General features: G+C 41.0%; 2 protein-coding genes across 6 annotated transcripts in view; one reads left to right on the plus strand and one right to left on the minus strand.

Annotated features, from left to right (window-relative positions):
* The window catches only part of jpt2 (Jupiter microtubule associated homolog 2), a 59,294-nt gene extending 44,982 nt beyond the window's left edge, over positions 1 to 14,312 (minus strand). For 2 of the 4 annotated variants that reach the window (XM_051934270.1, XM_028814056.2), the window contains exons 1-4: positions 14,146 to 14,312; positions 10,314 to 10,465; positions 2,363 to 2,505; positions 1,621 to 1,666 (exon numbers count right to left, since the gene is read on the minus strand). In XM_051934270.1, the coding sequence (XP_051790230.1) occupies positions 1,621 to 1,666; positions 2,363 to 2,505; positions 10,314 to 10,465; positions 14,146 to 14,201 (397 nt within the window). In that variant the 5' untranslated portion in view covers positions 14,202 to 14,312. The remainder of the gene's footprint in view (positions 1 to 1,620; positions 1,667 to 2,362; positions 2,506 to 10,313; positions 10,466 to 14,145) is intronic. The other 2 variants (XM_051934272.1, XM_051934271.1) reach the window with 2 other exon arrangements.
* Positions 14,313 to 19,078: 4,766 nt separating this feature from the next.
* Positions 19,079 to 22,913, plus strand: part of cramp1 (cramped chromatin regulator homolog 1) — a 45,222-nt gene continuing 41,387 nt past the window's right edge. The window contains exons 1-2 of one of the 2 annotated variants that reach the window (XM_028814057.2): positions 19,079 to 19,707; positions 20,784 to 21,124. In XM_028814057.2, coding sequence (XP_028669890.2) covers positions 19,610 to 19,707; positions 20,784 to 21,124 — 439 coding nt within the window. In that variant the 5' untranslated portion in view covers positions 19,079 to 19,609. Of the gene's footprint in view, positions 19,708 to 20,263; positions 20,337 to 20,783; positions 21,125 to 22,913 lie in introns of those variants that run through there. The other variant, XM_028814058.2, reaches the window with a different exon arrangement.

Raw genomic sequence — 22,913 nt, forward strand, 5'->3', positions numbered from 1 at the left:
TGGAGTACCCATGTTCAGTTTGGTCTCTGAGTTATAATGAAGATATAGCAGTACTTAAATAGTCTAAAGAAGAGCAACTAGGCAGGCACCAGGACTGCAGCGTAGAGGTTATGAAGAAAGACTGAAGTAGCTGAACCTTTTCTTTTTAAGCAGATAGATGTTAAGTAGGGACATGACCGAAGTGTTTAAATTTTCTGAAAAGAATTTGTACAATGGATCAAGAATGTTATTTTAAAATGAGCTCAATAAGAACACAAGGCACAGTTGAAAATTGCTAAGAGTACATTTTGCACAAACATTAGTATACTTTTCTTTACACACAAAACTACAGACAATTGAAATAAGTTACAAAGGGACATTCAAAATGTGACTTGATGTTGTTCTGGAGGATTTGGGTGGATAGGATTGTAAAGCTTTGTTGGGATGAAGGGCCCATTCTTGTCAGTCCCTTTTTGGGCATTTCCAATAAAAGTAAGTAATGCAGTTGAAAATTCAGGACACATTAACTATGTGCAAATAGCACCAGAAAAAAATATTCCGTACTGGTGAAACAAGCATACTACTAAAAGGATCGGAAACCGACTCTGGTAGTGCACCAGAAGCCATTACTGACTGCAGGACTGTTATGTTGGCATAAATATTTAAAGTACAGTTTGTTTGTTTCCTCTATACTTCTTAGAATGTCAGGTTGTAGTATCATGTTATCACTGAATTTCTAGACAACTGAAATAACTGAAGCATGGTGATTATCCAATGCACACTCTCCAAGCCATAAGTTATGTGTACAGCTTTAAGAGTCTACAGTGTAATTAAATATTAATATTACACCTCAAAAGGCCTACATAACCAATCAATATTCACTGGTATACTTTGGTATTTTTGTGCTAGTCAATCAGAGATTTGTATTAAAAGAAAGCTTTCACCCATCTTCCACCCTGCACACAATGCATAAGCTGTAAATGTGGCTCTGGGATTCAAAGAGCTGCCATCACCACACTATTCACCACACCTGGCATCATGCCACTATCATCGGTGCCCCAGTCTGTAGGGCTGTGTCCATGGGACATTCTATTCCAATCCTGAAGACGTCAAGTCAGCTATAGAAGCAAAATGTAATGTTTTGAATGGTATAAAAAGTGTCTCAAACACTGTAACAGTGCAGAGGGATGAAAGATAAACAATAGTAAAATTAAATAAAGCTTATCATTTTAGGTCAGACTCAAAAAATTACATTCTTAAATTTCCCTTTGGGATTATTTACTATAAAAATATTGAATTCAAGGCAAAAATGAAGTCAACCTCCACAAAAGGCCATCTTCCAGCTTTAACTCTAGACTCTAAATGACCAGCATTCTTCATTTTTCAGCAATTTCCTTATGACTGTTTTGACAGCTTAGGCCCCTTTATTATTTCTGTACAAAATAACAAGGAAGCTTCCAGTGCAATATAGTAGTCTGACTTTGTTTAATGTTAAGGAACAAAATCTGCCAATTTGAAATGGAGGAGTCGTTGAATTTAAAGTTAACAGAGCTACAGTGCATGCTTTAGTTTGTTGCTGGCCTTTTACAAAATAAAGTTTAAAAAAATAAATCTCTTACTCAAATATTATACAATGCTCACCTTCTGTGTTAACCTCACATTTTTTTCCCACAAAAATACCAGTATCCTGCAAATTAAAGAAAAAAAAAAATTTACTTTACCCATAATTCACTGAAGTTAGTGAAACACTTAACTCTGACTTCATTAGATTGCAGCAAATAACACATTAGGTATTTATCCTTTAAAGATTCATTATAAAAATCAGGCATAAAATGTATTATATTGACTAATGTATGAAAAGCAAATTTTAATGTAAGGTGTTTATGAAACAACTACTATAGATAAACATTTAAGTGTACCAAGTACTTTTCTATAGAATAGTTTAGTAGTATGAGTATTTGTGAACAACAGGAGTGATCATTTTTTAAAGATGGCACAATAAATGCAATCAGCTTTGAGTAAACATAGTTGGAGCTTTATTCAGAGATGACGACGACTTAAATGCAGTCCGACCCTGCTGGTTCAAAAGGAAGTAACAGACCTGGTGCAATAGGCAATGAAAAATATGAAATACTAAGCTAACAAATGAAACTGCAAGTGTAGAGCACTCATTTATCTAACTTGTAAAACAACAGAAAAGATATGATCATGCATGAAATACCCAAGCTGATTCACACATTGTACACATTTTTTCAAAAGTAGTGTTCTGTATTTAAGAATGTAGGAAATGCTCTTGGTTACCGTTATGGACAAGCACAATCTCACAGGGTTTAATGCAAGGATTTTTTTTAAATGAAGTTTTAGTAGGATGTATAATAATTACCTTTGGCTTATTAGGATGGACACGTGGCACTGACGAAGCTTCAGATTCTCCAAAAATATTGCTAGTTTTTCCTCCAGGTGGTTGGGAGCGAGTCTGCTGCTGGCCAGATTCTGGTTCTTTGAAAATCCCACTGTCCTTTCCACCTGTACACACACATATATATATTAGGGCTGGTCAATTTTGAGTTTTAATAAATGACTGACTCCCAAGGCACCTGTAGTCCTATTACATTTCTGAAGTAGACACAAACTGTTCACTCAAACTTCCCTTTCATTAGCGTATTTTTTCAATACCAGTTCAACAGCAAAGCTCAAACCACCTACACCTGAACACCAGCAAAACCAAGGAGCTGGTGGTGGATTTTAGGAGGCCCAGACCCCTCATGGACCACGTGATCATCAGAGGTGACTGTGTGCAGATGGTACAGACCTATAAATACCTGGGAGTGCAGCTGGATGATAAATTGGACTGGACTGCCAATACTGATGCTCTGTGTAAGAAAGGACAGAGCCGGTTATACTTCCTTAGAAGGCTGGCATCCTTCAACATCTGCAAAAAGATGCTGCAGATGTTCTCTCAGACGGTTGTGGCGAGCGCCCTCTTCTACACGGTGGTGTGCTGGGGAGGCAGCATTAGGAGGAAAGACGCCTCACACCTGGACAAACTGGTGAGGAAGGCAGGCTCTATTGTTGGCATGGAGCTGGACAGTTTAACATCTGTGGCAGAGTGACAGGCGCTCAGCAGGCTCCTATCAATTATGGAGAATCCACTGCATCCACTAAACAGTGTCATCTCCAGACAGAAGAGCAGCTTCAGCGACAGACTGCTGTCACCGTCCTGCTCCACTGACAGACTGAGAAGATTGTTCCTCCCCCAAACTATGCGACTCTTCAATTCCACCCGGGGGGGTAAACATTAACATCATAAAAAGTTATTGTCTGTTTTTCCCTGCATTATTATCAATCTTTAATTTAATATTGTTTTTTTGTATCAGTATGCTGCTGCTGGAGAATGTGAATTTCTCCTTGGGATTAATAAAGTATCTATCTATTACCATAGGCCCAAATAAAGGCAACCTTCAACTTAAATATGCAGTGAGTGGATAACCACCTGTCAATATGATGTAAAGAGCACAGTCCCACAGACAGGCTCCAGGAGAAACTGGCATAGTCCAGCACATGTGAGAACATACATACTGCCAGAGGGCAATATGCCATGTTTGTAAAGAACATGCCCCAGAATGTTGACATGCAACAGCATCAGCATAACTCAGGCAGCCTGGATGAAACATGCTATTGTCGGAGAATGCCCAAAAGTAGGATGCTAGAAATTAGTGTAGTTACTGTCAGACATCTCTTAGTAGCTCCTTGTAGAGTTACAGTGAATGTTCCCTTGGTGGCTACAGGACACAGAGCTCCAAATTGCAACATATGGAACAACACTGTCGCTGTTCTTCCAACTGTTAAGACAACTGTGAAGCTGCCTTGCAGAGCTGGTGTTTTAAGAGTAATGGGTAGCTTTGTGAAGCAAGGACACCAGGGACCATTAGAGAGAGTTCTAGTCTGGTGTCCCTGGAGTACATGAGAGGTCATTCCTCATTGCCAGTGCTTTACAAAGTCAGAACAATAGTGGGGCAAATATTCAGCTATCAGGAGGTAGAGAAGCTATGTTTTTGGAACGAAAAAAGAGACAGAAGGTAAGGTTAGTGCTTTGCAGAGGCAGGGGTGGGCATGTCACCACAGCAGGTTGACAGTATTTTAAAACCTGTTTAAAGTATCTATCTATCTATCTAATCAGATTCGAGGACACAGCAAGATTTGTTGCGACAGAGATTAGATTAGGTAAACTTTATTAATCCCAGCTACTGCTGTTTATTTGTATTTTGATTTACTCTCTTTGGTACATTTTCCATGTCACTACTTTGTAAATAAAGGTATCACATTTTTGTATCCTTCAACTCCTTGGTATTTTGCTAAGTAGGGAGGGTTGCCAAGAGGACCCCTTCAACTCTAACAGCATACAGTCATATGAAAAAGTTTGGGAACCCCTCTCAGCCTGCATAATAATTGACTCTCCTTTCAACACAAAAGATAACAGTGGTATGTCTTTCATTTCCTAGGAATATCTGAGTACTGGGGTGTTTTCCGAACAAAGATTTTTAGTAAAGCAGTATTTAGTTGTATGAAATTAAATCAAATGTGAAAAACTGGCTGTGCACAAATGTGGGTCCCCTTGTAATTTTGCTGATTTGAATGCCTGTCACTGCTCAATTCTGATTACTTGCAACACCAAATTGGTTGGATGAGCTCGTTAAGCCTTGAACTTCATAGACAGGTGTGTCCAATCATGAGATATAAAGGGATTTAAGGTGGTCAATTGCAAATTGTGCTTCCTTCCCTTTGACTCTCCTCTGAAGAGTGACAGCATGGGATCCTCAAAGCAACTCTCCAAAGATCTGAAAACAAAGATTGTTCAGTCTCCTGGTTTAGGGGAAGATTACAAAAAGCTATATCAGAGGTTTAAACTGTCAGTTTCAAGTGTAAGGAATGGAATCAGGAAATGGAAGGCCACAGGCACAGTTGCTGTTAAACCCAGCAGGTCTGGCAGGCCAAGAAAAATACAGGAGCGGCACACACGCAGGATTGTGAAAATGGTGACAGACAACCCACAGATCACCTCCAAAGGCCTGCAAGAACATCTTGCTGCAGATGGTGTATCTGTACATCGTTCTACAATTCAGCGCAATTTGCACAAAGAACATCTGTATGGCAGGGTGATGAGAAAGAAGCCCTTTCTGCACTCACGCCACAAACAGAGTCACTTGTTGTATGCCAATGCTCATTTAGACAAGCCAGATTCATTTTGGAACAAAGTGCTTTGGACTGATAAGACAAAAATGGAGTTATTTGGTCAAAACAAAAAGCGCTTTGCATGGCGGAAGAAGAACACCGCATTCCAAGAAAAACACCTGCTACCTACTGTCAAATTTGGTGGAGGTTCCATCATGCTGTGTGGCTAGTTCAGGCACTGGGGCCCTTGTTAAAGTCGAGGGTCGGATGAATTCAACCCAATAATCAACAAATTCTTCAGGATAATGTGCAAGCATCAGTCACAAAGTTATGCAGGGTTGGATATTCCAACAAGACAATGACCCTAAACACAGTTGGAAATCTACAAAGGCATTCACGCAGAGGGAGCAGTACAATGTTCTGGAATGGCCGTCACAATCCCCTGACTTGAATATCATCAAAAATATATGGGATGATTTGACGCCTGCTGTCCATCAAATTGAACTGAACTGGAGAGATTCTGTATGGAGGAATGGTCAAAAACACCTCCATCCAGAATCAGACACTCATCAAAGGCTATAGGAGATGTCTAGAGGCTGTTATATTTACAAAGGGAGACTCAACTAAGTATTGGTATAATATCTCTGTTGGGGTGCCCAAATTTAGGCACCTGTCTAATTTTGTTATGATGCATATCTTCTGTTAATCCAATAAACTTAATGTCACTACTGAAATACTACTGTTTCCATAAGGCATATTATATATTAAAAGGAAGTTCCTACTTTGAAAGCTAAGCCAATGATAAACAAAAATCCAAAGAATTAAGAGGGGTTCCCAAACTTTTTCATATGACTGTATATACTAAACCAAAGCCAGATGGAAGTTAATATTATTATTATTAGTGCTGGGCGATATGACCAAAATTCTATATCACAGTATTTTTCAAAATTATGCCGGTTTCACAGTATTCAACGGTATTTTTTTCCCCATGCATGATTGGATGTTAACCACATTTTCCACTGCAATTACTGCAGTAGACTGGCTAAGAATAACCTATTCCACTGTCATGAGAATTGTACATTGTACAAAAAAAACATTTTACGAGGGTTGTCTGGGTTCCGCGCGGAATTTTATCGTTTGTCGAGTGTCAGCCTGTCGAAACCTGTTCTGCTGTGTAGAGTGATTATTCAAGTGGTTGCATGTTTTTGTTCAGATGTTTTGCTCCCTCTCTTCCTTCAGAATGAATACGAGAAGCAAACGAACTGAGAGTGCACAGCCGGCGCTAGCGGCGAAGCTCCCGACTCCGTGCGTGCGTGACTTTCGAGTGATGATTTTTTACGACTTTTCTGATGGTTTAATCCGCTCGGTGGAACGCACCATGTTTGCCATCTTTTTCAACATCGATGGCATTGTCGCGTCAATTCCGCTGATGGAGAGGAAAACTGTGACCTCTGAGTGGTACACCACTCAGTGCCTGCCTGACGTTTTTTCTGCGATGGCTAGAGGCTAGAAGAACTTGCGAAGGCACTTTTTGCATCATGACAATGCGCCAGCCCACACGGCTAATGCGACGAAGCATTTCATTGAAGACAGTGGTGTCAACGTTTTGAACCCGCCACCCTACTCGCCTGATCTTGCACCATGTGACTTTTGGCTCTTCCCGAAGGTGACAGAACCCCTGCGAGGCCACAACTTCGAAACTCGAGAGGAACTGATTGCAGCTGTCAAAGAACAGCTGGACAACCTCCCAAAGACAGCCTTTCGCGAGTGTTTTGCGGCATGGGTCAGAAGAGCCCAAAAGTGCATTGATATTGGCGGTGAATACTTGGAAAAAGTTGAAAAAGGATCGAAGTACATGAGAAAAATAGAAAAAAAAAATCCTTGGCTACTTATTTCGAGTGATTCCATGCGGAACCCAGACAACCATCGTATGTGCACACAAGTATTAATACAGGTTTGCATGGCCCCATAAAGTGATAGTTTTCAAGGGGGTGGCACTAATGAAGAGAAGGAATCACATTGCATGACAGATGCAGTCAAAATATAGAGCCTTTTTATTGAACAAATTTTGCAAATAACTTACACTAAAATTTTGACATATTTTCAACCATCCAAAGAGGCATTTAGACTTCGTAAAATATCCAGAGGTGATTGTCAAAAGTTGTATTGCACTGAACATGTCTTAGACAAGGAATAAATAGTAAATATTTTTTGTAAACCAACTACACTTTCTATTAATGTTAACAATCTCTGTCCACTGACACGTTAAAGTGACTTTTTAAACAACTTTACCATCATTAAACTGCATAATATTTAAACTAATAAATAATAACAATAAAATAGATAATAGTACAACTTCCAGTAATAATACTATCACTTCAAGACTTCAAACCCAGGTGCATTACACAGTATTCACCAAATAAAAATAAAATAAAATAAAACAAGTGCAACTTGGTGATGACATCTTTACCAACTGAACCATCATTAAGGCAAACTGCATTAATATGGAGCTTGCTTCAAGCTAAGCTATATACATAAATAATAAAGCTGCAACTTGCATTTATAATGCTATTTGTGGTATAGCCTTACAGAATCGTATTAGGGCCACAGTGAAGAAAAAAAAAAAAAATGATATGGCGAGAATGAAGTCGACTTGTTGACTCGATGTTTATGTCGAGATTAAAGTCGACATTTCCACTTTATTCTCAGTTTATTTTGTCATTAAAGTAGAATGTCGTAAACTAAACTTCATCCTAAAACCAATGTTTAATTTACTAGATTTTCTCAAACCCCGTCATAAGTTATGTAGCACATTAAATGCTTTGTGTTAAGTGTTCCCTGACCCAGTTGTTAATCGCTACACGATTCTTAAACTGACTTCCTCTGCACTAAGAGGAGGCGCAGGCAGCGATTGCCGCACAGAATACATTCACTTCATGATATTCCTGCTCTCTGAAAATTTAGAATGCTAAGATAAATACTTGACATCATTTTCATGATGAAATGCATTAAAGCTGGTATTAAACATGCACGGTAGTGTGGCGGTAGTGATGCTCCCTCGCAGTAAGGGGTCCCCAGGTGTACGTTCAGTGTAGATAACTTTATGGCAGGTGTGAGTAGGCTTCAAAAAACTGGATGTATGAATGGGTATCGCACAGGTTTAACTTAAATATTGTGTAAATGTTGGGTTTGTGATCTGGTGGTCGGAGACACGAACACAAAAATCAATGGCTGTTCTTCTGAGCGGGCTTTCTTTATTGCATGCGTGCCGTCTCTGCCTAAAGTACCAAACACCCAGCTCCTATTCTTCCTTTTTCTTTCTCCACATAACCAATCACCACACGATAAACGTCTTTGTGAAATTAAAACTAGTTATAAACTTAGACCATGGAGTGTTCAGAACTTAAAAAAATCTTCGTTATACATGTTTAATTATGCCATTCAGGGTTGCACCCATCCCAGCAAGCATTGTGTGCGAGGCAGGAGGAAATCCTGAACGGGGCGCCAGCACATCGCAGGGTGAATATGAGCAATACATACACTAGCATAACAAAACCCCACATCCTACATAACTTTGAAAGGAAACTGAAGCACGCAAGAGTAAACCCACCAGAAAAAAATATGCAAATTCAAGGCAGGGAACACCCGGGACCCCCTTGCTGCGAGGCAGCAGTGCAACCTCCACGCCACCATGCCCCCACATGATTAATACATGCTTTAATGAATTTCATCATGAAAATGATATCAAGTATTTATCTTAAGCATTCTAAATGTTCAGGGAGCAGGAATATCATGAAATTAATGTATTCTGTGTGGTGATTGCTGCCTGTGCCTCCTCTTAGTGCAAGAGGAAGTCAGTTAAAGAAGCACGTAGCGATTAACATGGCTCCGGGAACACTTAACACAAAGCATTTAATGTGCTACATAACTTACAATGGGGTTTGAGAAAATCTAGTAAATTGAATATTCATTTTAAGATGAAGTTTAGTTTACAATGTTCTACTTTAATGACAAATTACCAGAATAAAGTTAACATGTCGACTTTAATCTCGACATAAATGGCGAGAATAAAGTAGAAATGTCAAGAATAAAGTGAACATGTCAACTTTATTCTCGTCATAAGCGTCGAGATAAAAGAGGAAATGTCGAGAAATTCAACATGTTGTCACACTATTACACAGTACTGAAAAAAATAAAACAAGTAAAACTTGGCTTGCCGTATTATCCAGTAGTATAGAAACAGTATTCACACATGTGAACATAATGGTCCACATCCAACCTTTTAAAACCAAAGTATCTTCAGACAACAGACACGGCTCCTTTTTTTCAGCAAAAGGTCTTCTGTGTCATCATGTTCAACTTTATAGTCTACTATAGCTTCAATTTCGGAATGTCTGTTCATTTTCACCGTTCAATACCTCCAATAACACATGTACTCCACTGCATGCGTGTTTAGCGGTGCAGCAGTGTAAAAGGTCTCCCCTTAAACAGTTTCCCGCTGCGCCACGTTCCGAACGTTGTTTAGGCTACTTTAATCGATGTTGCGGTATAAGAAAAATTCATATCATAACAACAATAAAAAATGTTTTTTGGTATGAACCAGTATAACCGCTCAGCACTAATTAGTATATTCATTTCCAGCTTAAAATTTACATTTAAACTAAGAGGAACACTGCTAAAAAAAAAAAAAATCTAACAACTGAAACTACAATCTATCTATCTATCTATCTATCTATCTACAAATAGGCCTGACAGAGGAGAAGTTAGCCGTCAGTGTGATTCTGGATGCACCCTAAACTTCCTTATTTCCAAATGCCCACTGGCACCATTTACTTCTTTAAAAGTTGACAGTGCAGATACACATAAGCTAAACATGCAAGACTGCAGAGTAAAATACAGAATGCACATTTTCGGTGATCAGTTTTTAGATATGGAATATAAAAAAGAAATTCTGAACTGTTGTTACAAAATACCAAATACACAAGGATTGTATCACAAACTTTACATTCAAAAAGAGGAAGTACTAAAAATAGATGCAAGTAAAATGTTTCCTTTCAAATGTGCAAATTACAGTAAATCAGATGTTCCAACTGGAAGATCCTGTTTGATTTTTAATATCGTGTGGAGATCAAACAACTCAGGACTATTAAAGTAGCACTCACCTGGTGGGTTTGTTCTTTTTGGACCACTCAGAGGTTCTTCTGGGGGTGGTGCAAAGATACTTGAAGTCATCTTATTCGATTTATGAGTACTGGTATTTTCTTCTGCATTTCCAAAAAGGTTACTGGAGCCTCCTCCGGGTGGTCTCAGTACCCTGAAACAGGACATATCCAATTCAGACACATCTAATGACATGACCATCACCTTCCACGACACGTGCAGGGAAACATGTAACTTGGAATCAGTTGCACTTGCAATGCTGGCTCTAGCAACTGAGGAGTGTGAGATTTTAGAAACTGCAGTCCTTCAAGTTGACAAGCCCTCTGTCTAACACGCAGTGTCTGACACTGCTTTTAGGCAAAAATATGATTACCCTCATCCCCAAAGGCAATCCATTCCTACAATTCTCATTCAATAATTTAACTTGTAACGTAAAGCTCACAACAGCATTTGGAACATCTCAGATGCCTCAGGGATTTAAGGCTTCCCTCCCACTTACTAAAGAACATCTAAACATCTGCCATTGCAAGTATCTTGAGAGGAAGTATCACCGCCGGGAATGAGAACAGGATGCATTAGGACCACAAGGCTCTACAGAGAGTGGTGCAGTCAGCTGAACCTATCACTAACTTTGAAAACATCTACACCAAGCAATGTCAGACCAGAGCAATAAAACTACCAGAGATACTGTCCATCTCAACAACAGACTCTTTTCTGTGGTGTGGTCAGGTAAGTCCAGTCAGAGACAGTGAGAAGGAGCCTTTTTCCTCAGTCCACCCACATCTTGAATAAGGAAAGTGTCTATATCTACATAATGCCATATTGTTAACTTAAATACTTAATATAAGAGTTATTTATTTAGTTATTATTAATCACATATTTAAAACTATCAATGAATTTTGTTATTTATTAAGCCATGTATTATTGTTATTTTTCGTTTATATTTTTCTTAAAAGCAGTCATTGGAGTTAAGGAACTAAGCATTTCATTACACACTGTACAGTATGCATATTTTGAATGTGAAAAATAAAATTTGATTTATAAAAAATCTAGAAAATGTCACTCAAATATTCCTGGGGCTGCCTTTTCAGGCTGTGATTCTATTTAAAATGTACATCTTTGTTGTGGGTAAGTTTGACCTAAAATTCAATCACAATAGTGTATATCCCTTTTTATATGCAATAAGATATTCTTGGCATTATTTATTTATTGCTACTAACATTTAAATCATCAGTGCCATCAAAGCAACTGGAAGTTAAAATCATTGGTCAATGAATTGTCAGCTAGGCTCACTGGCATCATCCATTCCTGTATTGCTGATATGCTTACACTGTATTATGGAAGGCATCTTAAGGTCTAAACAGTTGTGTCACTTACTTTCATAAAGGCAGAATTCATTTATTTTATCTGCTTCCACAACCACCACCAATTAAGACCGACAGCACTTATATGTCAAATCGCCTTATGTATAATTTAAACAGTCTAAATCACTAATCTAGACCATTATAAACCTTATCAGATTCTGTTGTTCTGTACTGTGCAAGAGTAAATCTCACTTAATAGTGAAGCACAAGATTTAAAATAAAGTCCACTGGCATACAGCATCCACATTCTTAAAATGCCACGTTAAACCCTAGATAGGCTCATAATGTACTTGGCCATTTAATATTAATAAGTTATAAATTCAAAATTATTTTGCTTTTCTTAGCAATTCATCCACTTTACAATGAAATGGAACTGACAACAAAAATAAGTTGATACCATTGTTGTTCCGTTACATGCATGTGTGTGTATGTAAACACCACTGGAAAAGTGTGAAAATAAGATTTAAAATGTTTAAATATATTATAAATTATTAAAGAGTGGCCAGCTCTAATCCTGGTGGGGCCACAGTGACTGAACATCATCCTAATATTGGTTGTGATATTTAAATCCAAACTGTACTGCATTCATAGAACCTTCTTCAATCAGTGACACTCAATATTTGACTTTGTGGTGTGATGCCCTAATGTGGCATGCTCTTCTCTACTGACTGCATTTTGAGGACATTCAGAATCATCTATTAGCTTTTGATCCCATAACATATTAGTATTCAAAGCAAATAGGTCTGAAAGGGGAAATCAAGAAAATAATCATTCTAGGCAGATTATTCTAAATAAGAGTGACATCATATTATTGGTATCAATACAGATCCTAGTAACAGACAGATAGATAGTGTGGAGACTGGCTCAGACACAGACAGGCAGACACGCTCATGTCACCCAACACACATTTATTTATTCCACTATAAGTGCCCACAAACCCCAAAGTCCTGGCCACACAACAATGCCTTCTCTCTCTTCAGGCCGCCTCCTTGCCTTCCTCCCGACATCATCTACCTTCCACCAACTCTTGTCTCCGTCTGAAGGGAGGCGGCCCCTTTTATACACACCTGGATGTGCTCCAGGTGCTCCCCGGCAATCTTCCACCGGCACTCCCCAGTGTGGCGGAAGTGCTGGCTGCGTACCCGGAAGCACTCCGGGTGTCCCCTCTTTTCTTCCCCCCCAGCACTTCCTGGTATGGCGGAAGCGCTGGGGTCCAGGGTCCCCAAGGCATCAGGGCACCCCCTGGCGGTGGCCACGGGCCCCTACAAGGGCCAGCTTCCAAGCCCTGTACCCGTGGCCCCCAATATAACCAGGGTGGACGCCCCCTCACGGTCTGGAGGAGGAATGAGTCTTCCTCCTGTCTTCCTGGGCATCGCCACAATAGATAGATAGATACTTTATTAATCCCAAGGGGAAACTCACACATAATGTCTAAATTATATAAAAGACTTTAACTACACAGGCAAATAACTATCCCGGATAGGTCACCATTACGTAGATATGTAATCTGATGAGGTTTGCTTCACTAACCTTTGATTAATCTAAATTATGCTTTGAATTTTCATGTTTGTTTACATCTTGGTCCACAAAGTAGTACATATCAGACTGCAGTGTGAGCCATGAAGTTCTCCTAAAATACTGTTACTGGCCTTTTAGCAAAAGTAACTAACCCATGTGAATACAAACCAAAAACATAACACAAATTATAAACCAACAATTCAGATTATTCTAAATTTGGCCAAGGGTAAACCGGCAGTAAAACTGATGAAGGCCCATCGCAGAACAGGAGGCACTCTTAATTGTCCGAACTTCTGTATCTGTTACCTACCCTGTCACTGTTCTACATCAGTGGTCTAAATCACTGGCAAAAAGAACAAGTATGCAAGTCGCTACGCCATCGATACGCAGTTCTTCTAGTTTAAGGCAAAACTGACCCTTAAGGAAATAAAAGAGTGTTACCAAAAACGGCCTTAGCATGCAATGAGCTGCGATTTCTAAAATGTCACACAATCATACAGGTGTCATGGCCGATGTCTTTTTCATACAGTTTACCTGCTACTTATAGAAAAAAAAAAAGTTTGAAAAACAAGACTATGACCACGTGAAATAACTGTATTTAAAGCTATGCCACTCCAAATCTGGGAGCATTCCAGCGCCTCGGCTCGCTGAGGCCCCCCCCGCAGTAAAGTATAATTAGAAAGCACAAAGATGTAAACAGGGAGACATCGAGAAGAACGTCTCACTCGAATTCTAACCGCAATATTACTGTTGTTTATTATTTATCCAAACACTGTTCGTAGACCGAAGCGAAACCAGCGTGCATCGGCCTCACCCCTAACACGACTAGCTTGCGCCTTAGGGGCAGAGTACACAGGCAGGCCGACTTGCGGATGTGTCTGCCACTCCTGCCAAAGCGGCAAGTCAGCACACTCCAAAAGCAACGTCAGTTTGCAAAAACGTTATAACAAACCTGGAGCTGGGCTTGCTGCACTCGTCTAAACCCTGGAAGGTGTTGGTTGAAGTCATTGCTTGATTTACCTCACCGCCACACTTCACTAACCAACTTCCCGCTCCTTTCCGCCGACCTGCACTAAGCACATAGCAGCTAAAGCAACCGGTTAGCGTGCGCTTAGCAGAACGCCCCGCCTACTACACAGAGCGCCGTTCGTCACGGCCGTCACTATTGGTCAAGTGCTGACACAAGCTGCTAGAAACATCCAATCGTTTTCCACCTATCGAAACGCCAATGTGATTGGCCATCTGGGCCCACCCTTTTAACGGATACTGTTTCATGATTGGCTCATTGTGATGTCAGATATTTCTCTCTAACGTTTCGTACGGCAAGATACGTAACAACGTAAGCATAATGTGCGGCCAAGTTAACGTTTCTTTTGAGTTGGTGCTTTATTAGAAAAGGGTGTAAGATCAATGTTTAGAATGAACTAGATAGAAATGCTTAAATAACGCAAACAATAAATCAAAAATATCGTTGTATATGTATCCTTGAGCTATAACGAGGACTGCGGGATGAAGAAATGGTAAAATAATTAAGAAGTCAACATAACTGACATAAGGTAGATGACGTGGTGTTGGGCTGGAGGGTCAATAAGCGCTATGAAAACAAGTTCTGACCTCCAAAATACAAAATAAAAGCCCGTCCTACTGCTTTGGGCGGGAACCAAACCTTGACTGGGCACATTCACTCATAAGAGGGCCAGTTTAGCCAGTCCACCTAACCAGCATGTGATTGACACATGAAAGGAAATCCGAAATGCCCGAAGAAGAACCTACATGGAGATAATGATAATGTACAAATGTCTAGAGCAATGGAAAGATGAAGACTTGAACCCAGTCCCTGGAGCTGTAGGGCAGCAGCACTAACCACTATGCTATCCAAAACTAATGGGAGTTTGTGTTTTATTGAAGTTTTTTTTTTATTATTAGTTGTTGTTAGTTATTTGTTTATTGATTTATTACCTATTATACATTATTCATTGATCTATTTATGGTATAGTATAGTTCTTTACTTGTCCTGTATTTATATACTGTATATTGCACTGCGGTCCTGGGGAATGTTACTATCCATACTGTGGATAGTATGACAGTAAATCTATTTGAGTAAGGCCTAAGAATTGGTTGGGGACCGTTAAAGCTGCTACATTTCATTTAAATCAGAACATTCCTTAGATTTTATGGCACACCATATTTAATTAGAAACTTTGTTTCTGCTCTGAACATGTTTGATTTTTGTAGACAGTGTTTCCTCTCTACAACCTTTGGAAAATTGTAGTAAACTTGCTACCCTCCATTTCATATCTTCACACAGAGAGAGACTGGCTGTGACATTTGGACCTCAAAATCAGAAGGCAGATGCGTACAAAGTTGAGTTAATGGAAACCCCGAACCCCACTCATCTGAGTAGCTGGCAATCTGATTTGAAACTACAAGGCGCCATATCATGCAGGGCCCCTTGCTAATTATTGTCCACTTTGTTCATGTACATACACTGTGGTGGCCCGTGTGTAAGTGACAGACCTCTGTGTGAGCCCCTAGAACAGGCACAGTGACAATACTGACCTGACTCCACAGATGACAGAGCTACATAGAAGTCTGTCAAGCTGACTGATTGCTTTTTAAGCAGAAGAGGAAACTGGCTCCTACATTTTCTCTGTAGCCCCCAGCATTCTTTAAAGGTCTTCACTCATTACGCTGTTGAATATGATGGTCCAGGTTTTGTGATCATACACAGTGGCATCTTCAAAGGCTGTCCCCTGGATCCTCAATAATGCACACTGGAGAGCTTACTGGCTTGCTTCATCACAACCTTGTGTGGTAACTGGCTGCAAGACCATGGATAACATTATTAAAACAATGCACTTCACCACTGGAGCCACCTTTCCATCTACACAGGACAAAAAATGTGTTAAGAAAGCTCCCTATGCCACATCAGACCCCCTGTACAGACACAATAGCAAACCATTAGCGCACCTTCTCATTTAGCAATTGATAGTGTAGCATTTGATGCTACCAATCAGTCTGTTCATGTTCCTGACCATCCATACCAGTCATGGGTTCAAATTCATGTTTTATGTCTCTCTTGTACGTTTTTGATTCTTTGATTTATGGTGATTATATTAATGTTACTAGTGTCGATTGTGTGCTTTGTTTTTGATTTTATTTATGTGTGTAAGCGGTCTGTGTTATGTTCCATGTGTTTTGTGGGTGGTCCCCCAAGAGGCAGGACCACTTGAAAATCACTACCAGAAAGTGTCCTCTACCCGATACATCCAGAGGGTCTCCCACTTTTGCCGGCAGTTCATTTCAAATATGCCTGTGAGTTGGTGAATTTCCTTGTGTTTATAATGAATTCTATTGATTATTGGATTTCTGACATTTCAATTTTCTGCTTACATTTTTGACCTGTGGCATCTGTTTTGGAACTTGTTTGATTTGGAATGCCTTTGTGTTTCATGCAATTCCATATTTCCTTTATGCACCACAGGTCTTTGTTGTGATTGGAATACTTTTTGTGAAGAATATATCTTTTAAGGATTCAGTGCTTGCCCTTTAGTAATAGCCGGGGTTTGACGGTGATATGCCCCTATAATGGGTATTATTGGAAGTGCTTTGGATCTCCTAGTTCACAACATTAGCTCAGTTCTTTGCATTTTGTGGTTGTTACTTGTTCTGTCTGATGCAGGTGTTATGTTCATATCTAATAAATATCACATATGGTTTATGTATCAGAAATATCACTGGACAATGTGAAGATTTTTTTTCCTGAATATGTTTGGGTTTATCATAAGAATCTGGACATGCTACATGTAAAAACACGTCTAAATCACATACCGCTTTATTGCAATCACCTATTTTTGTGATTTTCTCTCATAAATATTTATATACAGTAGAAATTACAAGTGGAACATCTATGGTGATGTAAAAGTAATGGCACTGCCACTAGGAATGCAGCTCGGGTATACCAAGTACTGTGCTGTAGTTCCATTTGCCATTGGGACAGCCCTGTTAAAGAATCTCATTATGTTGAAAAGAACAGGCCGCTCCATGAGCAATTGGTTTCAGGGCATAAAAAGTGTGGCACATAAACAGTGCACTAGTCAACTCAACAAAGATGATTTTGCCTTTGAAAAATGTTGTGAAAGCAATGAATACGGAAGATGAATAATTTGAATATTTGAGACAGATGTTTCCACAGATAACTGATACCCATATTAAGGAAGGCACTGTTGTTGGTCCACAAATCAAACATGTCACCACTGACAAACGGTTTGAAGATCTGTTGGTGGAGCTGGAGGAAACAGCGTGGAAGGCATTCAAGGATATTCTTGGCAAGTACACAGAACACCATACATCCAGCTGTTTGACAAAATGCTTCAAGCATTCAAAACCATGAAGTTCAACATATTGTCGTGAAGGAAATTATTTTTGATGCATTTTGGCCTTGGAACCCCTCAGGGTTTATTTTCTCTGTCATCCTGCCCCATTGCAGCTTTTACATTCTTCTCCTTTCTGACCATAGTATGTGCTATCAAGTTGAACTTTCTAACTATACTATCCAGAACACAAAGAAAATTTACGAAAGATACAATCTGACTTCAGACATTTGCCGCTATAACTAACAGAGGCTTACACACTAGACATTATTTAATCTCACCTCTTTTATAAGTTATTTTTTTCTTTTACTGCTTGTGAAGTACTGTGAGTTACATTTATGAGTAAAAATGTGCTATAGAAATAAACATCGAGTGTAGCTGTTTGTGGCAGTTTGCCCAGTGTTAGACTGGCACCCTATTTTGTGCTCAGTGGTGCTGGGAATTGTTCCAGTTTTGCAAACTTGGAAACTGGACTGATTGCTGGAATGGGGAAGTTTCCACATCATCGAAAATATATATTTTACGAGAGACCAGTATATTCGTGTAAGTGCATCCCAATTCTGGTCAGATTATTGCTGTTTTATTTACAAACGTAACATTAGTAAAAGATCACAGTTGAAAAAGCAGTCATTCACGGCATTTTTTGATTTCACATTTAATATAAGGGACAAATCAGTTATAAAGAACGGTTGAATTGAACTGCCATTAAAAATGGCATTGTACACTTCAGCAGTATGAGGAGTTTTCTAATTGTATGGAATTTATGAAACTCAAATGATTAACAATCGTGTACCGGGCACTCTGAGGTCGCTAGACTTGGGCGGTAACCAACGCCCATTTCGAATTCTAGCTGTTTATACTCTAATGACGGAACGAACGAAATGGATGCAGCATGCGCAGTAGATTATAAGCTTGACAAACCCAATTGCTAAAATGATCGCGGGATTCTAACGAATCTTTTTTTTTGTGTCACTGGAACCTACATTTCTGCGAAGGAGGAAGAGTGTGGCTCATTGTTGTCGCCAAGGTGTATGGAAAGACTGTTTTAAAGTGAGTTGCAGTGACCGCAAACAAACCACGCCCGTTGTCAGTGAAAAGTCGCAGTAGATTAACTGTCACACACTTTCTCTCCGCCAGACAATTCAAACCGATTTCACTGCGATGCGCTGATGGTGGCGCACTTAAATTGGTTTCTTGAGCTAATTGCCAAATAAACGCCCCTACGTCAACCGACTGTTTTCCCGGGCTGATTTTCATTGGCTACTGAGGCTGTCAGTACAACTTGTTGCCAAGGTGTTCCCGAAACAATAAGGTTTAGCCAATAATGAGCGACATAGGCAATCTAAAAGCAAATACGTGATTGGAAGAATGCGCAGCATTCTTATGTAAACACTCATTGGCTGAAGCGTAATGTCAGTCAAACCGTTGCCGTGGCGGCACTATACGACAGCCAATAGTAGCTTTTGTTTGTATGTCAGAGGCGTCAACCTGGCCGATAGAGTCCTTCACGGAAATCGTTTTGGTTCAGGCGACACGAGTAAGCGTCAGTCGCCCGGGGAAAGCAAATTACTGTCGCGGGAGACTTTTGGATGCCGTAGAGGTGGACTGGATCTTCTTTATCGTCGAAATAAAAGTGCGTTGTCAGGATACGACTGGAAACCTGAAATAAATGTGTGTTGTCAGGATACGACTGGAGAGAGTGTGGTGAGCAACCGTTTCTGGAAAACGAAAAACCACCTTGTGAAGACACGTCGAAGGTTTTAAGAAAACCCGTTGAATGCTTTATGGAATAAGGCAGCTTGCTTGTTCAGATTTGGGATGAGCATCTTGTGACTTGCACGCAGCTGAATGAATAAAGCGCCTTTCCCTTGTCCATGAACCTTGTGCATTCTCCGAGGTGTACAACACGCCTGTTTGTCAATAGGATGAGGGAATACCAAATTCTGCGAGGGGAGAGCGGCACTCGTCCCGCCCGCACAGTTGCGGCTGTCTGTCCTTTTTGAACAGGAGAAATGACTGTCGGAGGCAGCTGAAGAGTGGCATATGCGAAGGAGCAGGGCAGTTTTCGGGATACCCAGCGAGTCGGCTTTAACGTCTGGATCTGAGGTCACCGACGCGCGTCTGTGGGAAGACAATCAAGGGTGAGTATTTTCGGATTCGTTGTAACGGACTACTTGCCTCGCACCCTACCCTACCCTACGTACTTCTGGTAGACTTCGGGTATTCCTAAGATGTGCACCCCAATATAAAGTTAACCCGTTGTCAACAAGGCCCTGCACAAAGCCGTTTAGACCTTCTCCGTGGGTGCGTTGCGCATGGCTGTTTCGGCGATTCTTCTTGTGCTGCTTGCCTACGTCCTTTCGCTGTTGTCTATAACAAAATAAAAACGAAGTGAAGGCTCCATAGGTGCCCCTTTATAGGCGAAGGGTCTATGGGGGTGCCGTTAAGGGGATGTGACTTCGCCATACTTCTCGTTAAAGACAGTGGCGCTCCGAAAGCGCGGATGTTTCCAACGAGATCTCTCTTTCCCGAACTGATTTACAAGGCGACTACTTTACGACTTGCGTGTGCCCCCGTTGCTCACACACCGCTGCGGTGCCCGTTCCAGAAGCCCGTCACCGGGTAAACGCCCGTCACCGAATGTCTTGGGCGAATAACTTTTTCGAGAAATCCATCGGATGATGACGTAGCAGCAAGCAAAGTTCACCAAGTGGGAGAGCGGCTTTCGTTGCGGGAGAAAGTGCGCGCAGCTGCGGGCTCGGGTGCAGAGGTGCGTGTGTTTGCGGGGATCGGGACCCGTAGATGGTTCTTCGGATATGGAATGCGACAACTTGGGGGCGATTCTCCCGCCGCCACCGACGCCACGGCTGCCTCGGGTTCTTGGGGTGGCGCGGTCCGCCTGGGAGTACCGCCTTGCCTTTCCGGTGGCTTTGCTTGTGTTCCCAAAAGATTCTATTTATTAGTTTTTAGTAGAGAGTCACCGTCTACCGTGACTCGAGGACAGTGTTGTGAGGGGCAACCGGAGAACCGATCGGAGCCCAGGCGCGTTAGGCTGGGGGCGGGGAGGGGGGGGCGGCTTGTTGTGTCGGGACGGTGAGAGAGGGGATCTGAGACAAACAACGGCGGCCATGTTGAGAGGGAGAGCGAGGGCGATGGGGCGGCTCGAGCGCACAGTTTGCCCTCCGTGAAACGCTTCTTTTGCGATTTTTTTGGTTAGGATGACAGTGAAGCTGGGGGAAGGCGGAGGCAACAACGAAGCGGCGAAGAAAGGAAGCCGAAAGCTGGAAGGCTGCGAGGAGGAGGAAGAAGACGAGAGCGGAGAGGTGGCGGGCGACGAGAGGAGCACAAAGAGTGATGGGCATCTTCATCCCGCGCCGTCCTCGTCCTCCTCGTCCTCCTCCGCTGCTACGGCGGCAGCCTCTTCCTCGAACCCGCAGCCGAGTCACGGGCAGGATCAGCACCACTTCCTCAGGTCCAGCGTCAGACCCCCAAGTAAACGGCTGCGAAAGGACGCGGGCCCCGCGACACTCAATGGCCTGGGCACCGCCAGAGGCAAAGGTGAGCAAAGCCGTGGGGACAGGGACGGAATGTGGGAGGTGGCTGCTGTCGTCCTGGTCAGGCCAACGACCCTTTTCGCAACTAGAGTTCCGTGGTGGCACTTGAGGTGAAGGTTCTTATTATATAGGATTCCCTTGTGCCACAGTCCTCAGAGCTGCGTGTTGGGCAGTGAGTGACTGAGGTGGCATTCTCAATACAAGAGGGGACATGGAAAATAAGGGAATGACCTGGTGAAAATCTGAGTGACACAGACACTATGTCAAAAACTTGTCGGGCAGATTAGCGGCTCTTTTAGTTAGGAATACACCAATGTGTTGCCAGAGTCTGATTTTTTAGAATGTGATTGTAAGAAACCAAGACTGCAGTAGACAGTTTGATTACAAGGTAGGAGCCAACTGTGGACAGAACAGAACACATCTCCAAACATCTCCACTCGTTGTGACCAATTAGCCACACACACAAATCTCTTTGATGAAAGAGGGATCAAGAGGAACGGCAGAAAAGTCAATTTACGCTGAGCCTTTGGTTGAAAGGAGGTACATGGAGCTAAGATATTTCAGCCACTCATTCACCATAATATCCACCATTTGGATTGTACAAAAAGGGAGAAAAAGGCTTTTTCTCCTTCTAATGTTTAATTGTATATTTTTGCAGTTGATCTTTAATTTGTGCTTTACAGAATATACAAGAGTAGACTTTTAAACACTAATTAGTAAAGTCCAGTAGAAGCCAAATCACTAACTTAATAATAAAATAAAAACATATCTAATATAGCACACTGTATAAACAATGTAATTGCTATGTGTTTTACATTAAAATAAAGAAAAAATAGAAAGACAAAGTACACCAAAATAAAAATTAAACATAAAAATCAAAAAGGTAAAAACAAATAAGTTACCATTATAATTCACCAAACGTACACTGAAAGAGAGGAGTTTCCGATCTGTTTAAAAAAAAAAAAAAAAAAAAAATTAATGGCAAAGTCCGTACAGACTGTGTGGCAGTTTGTTCCATAGTCGCCGAACAATGGAGACAAGAGACAAATAAATTGTAGACCGTATTACCTGTGGGTCAACAAGGCAGTCCAAAGAGACAGCAGAAGTGGATGGAGTGAGTAGGTTCCGATGGGTGCAGTAGCAGCGAGGCAGTTGTACATGGTGAGCAGAATCTTATAATGGATTCGCTCCTTAGCAGGCAGCCAATGTAGAGAAGAAAGGCACAAGGGTTATATGGATGTACTCCTCAGGTGATAGGAAGCTGTCTTAATCTATGAAAAGAAAGTAGGGAGTCAACCTTAACACACAGGGCTGTAACTAAACAGAGTAATATGGATATCTGGCCATTTCCAGTAACATAAGTGCAACCAGATATTTAATCTGGCATGGGGTAACCACAACTATCCAAAACCTCAGTCAGCTACTTGACTAAGCACAGGGAAATGGATTGGAATGAGAAGAGTAATGAGCAAACAATACATGGGTGCTCATGAGAAGTGGGAATTGCTAGTCAGCAGAGTAAAAGTCCAACATAAAGAAAACAGGCTTGAAAAAATTAGTCTGATTGGATGAGATGTTTTGGGATTGAAAGTTTAAAGCGTGGTCCAGAGATGTGCATTTCTGGTGGACATAAATCCAGAAGTAAAATAACCACAAAGATAAAATGAGTTAGTTTGCTCAGAGTCTTGTGATGAGCCTTTGGAATAGTGAAGATGATGTAACAAGCTAGTGAGTCAAAGAGGTCAATATGAGTTGAATCTTACCATATTACACAATTCAACTGTGAAGATGCT

The sequence above is a fragment of the Erpetoichthys calabaricus genome, chromosome 11 (genome assembly GCF_900747795.2).
Source record: "Erpetoichthys calabaricus chromosome 11, fErpCal1.3, whole genome shotgun sequence".
Taxonomy (NCBI): domain Eukaryota; kingdom Metazoa; phylum Chordata; class Cladistia; order Polypteriformes; family Polypteridae; genus Erpetoichthys; species Erpetoichthys calabaricus.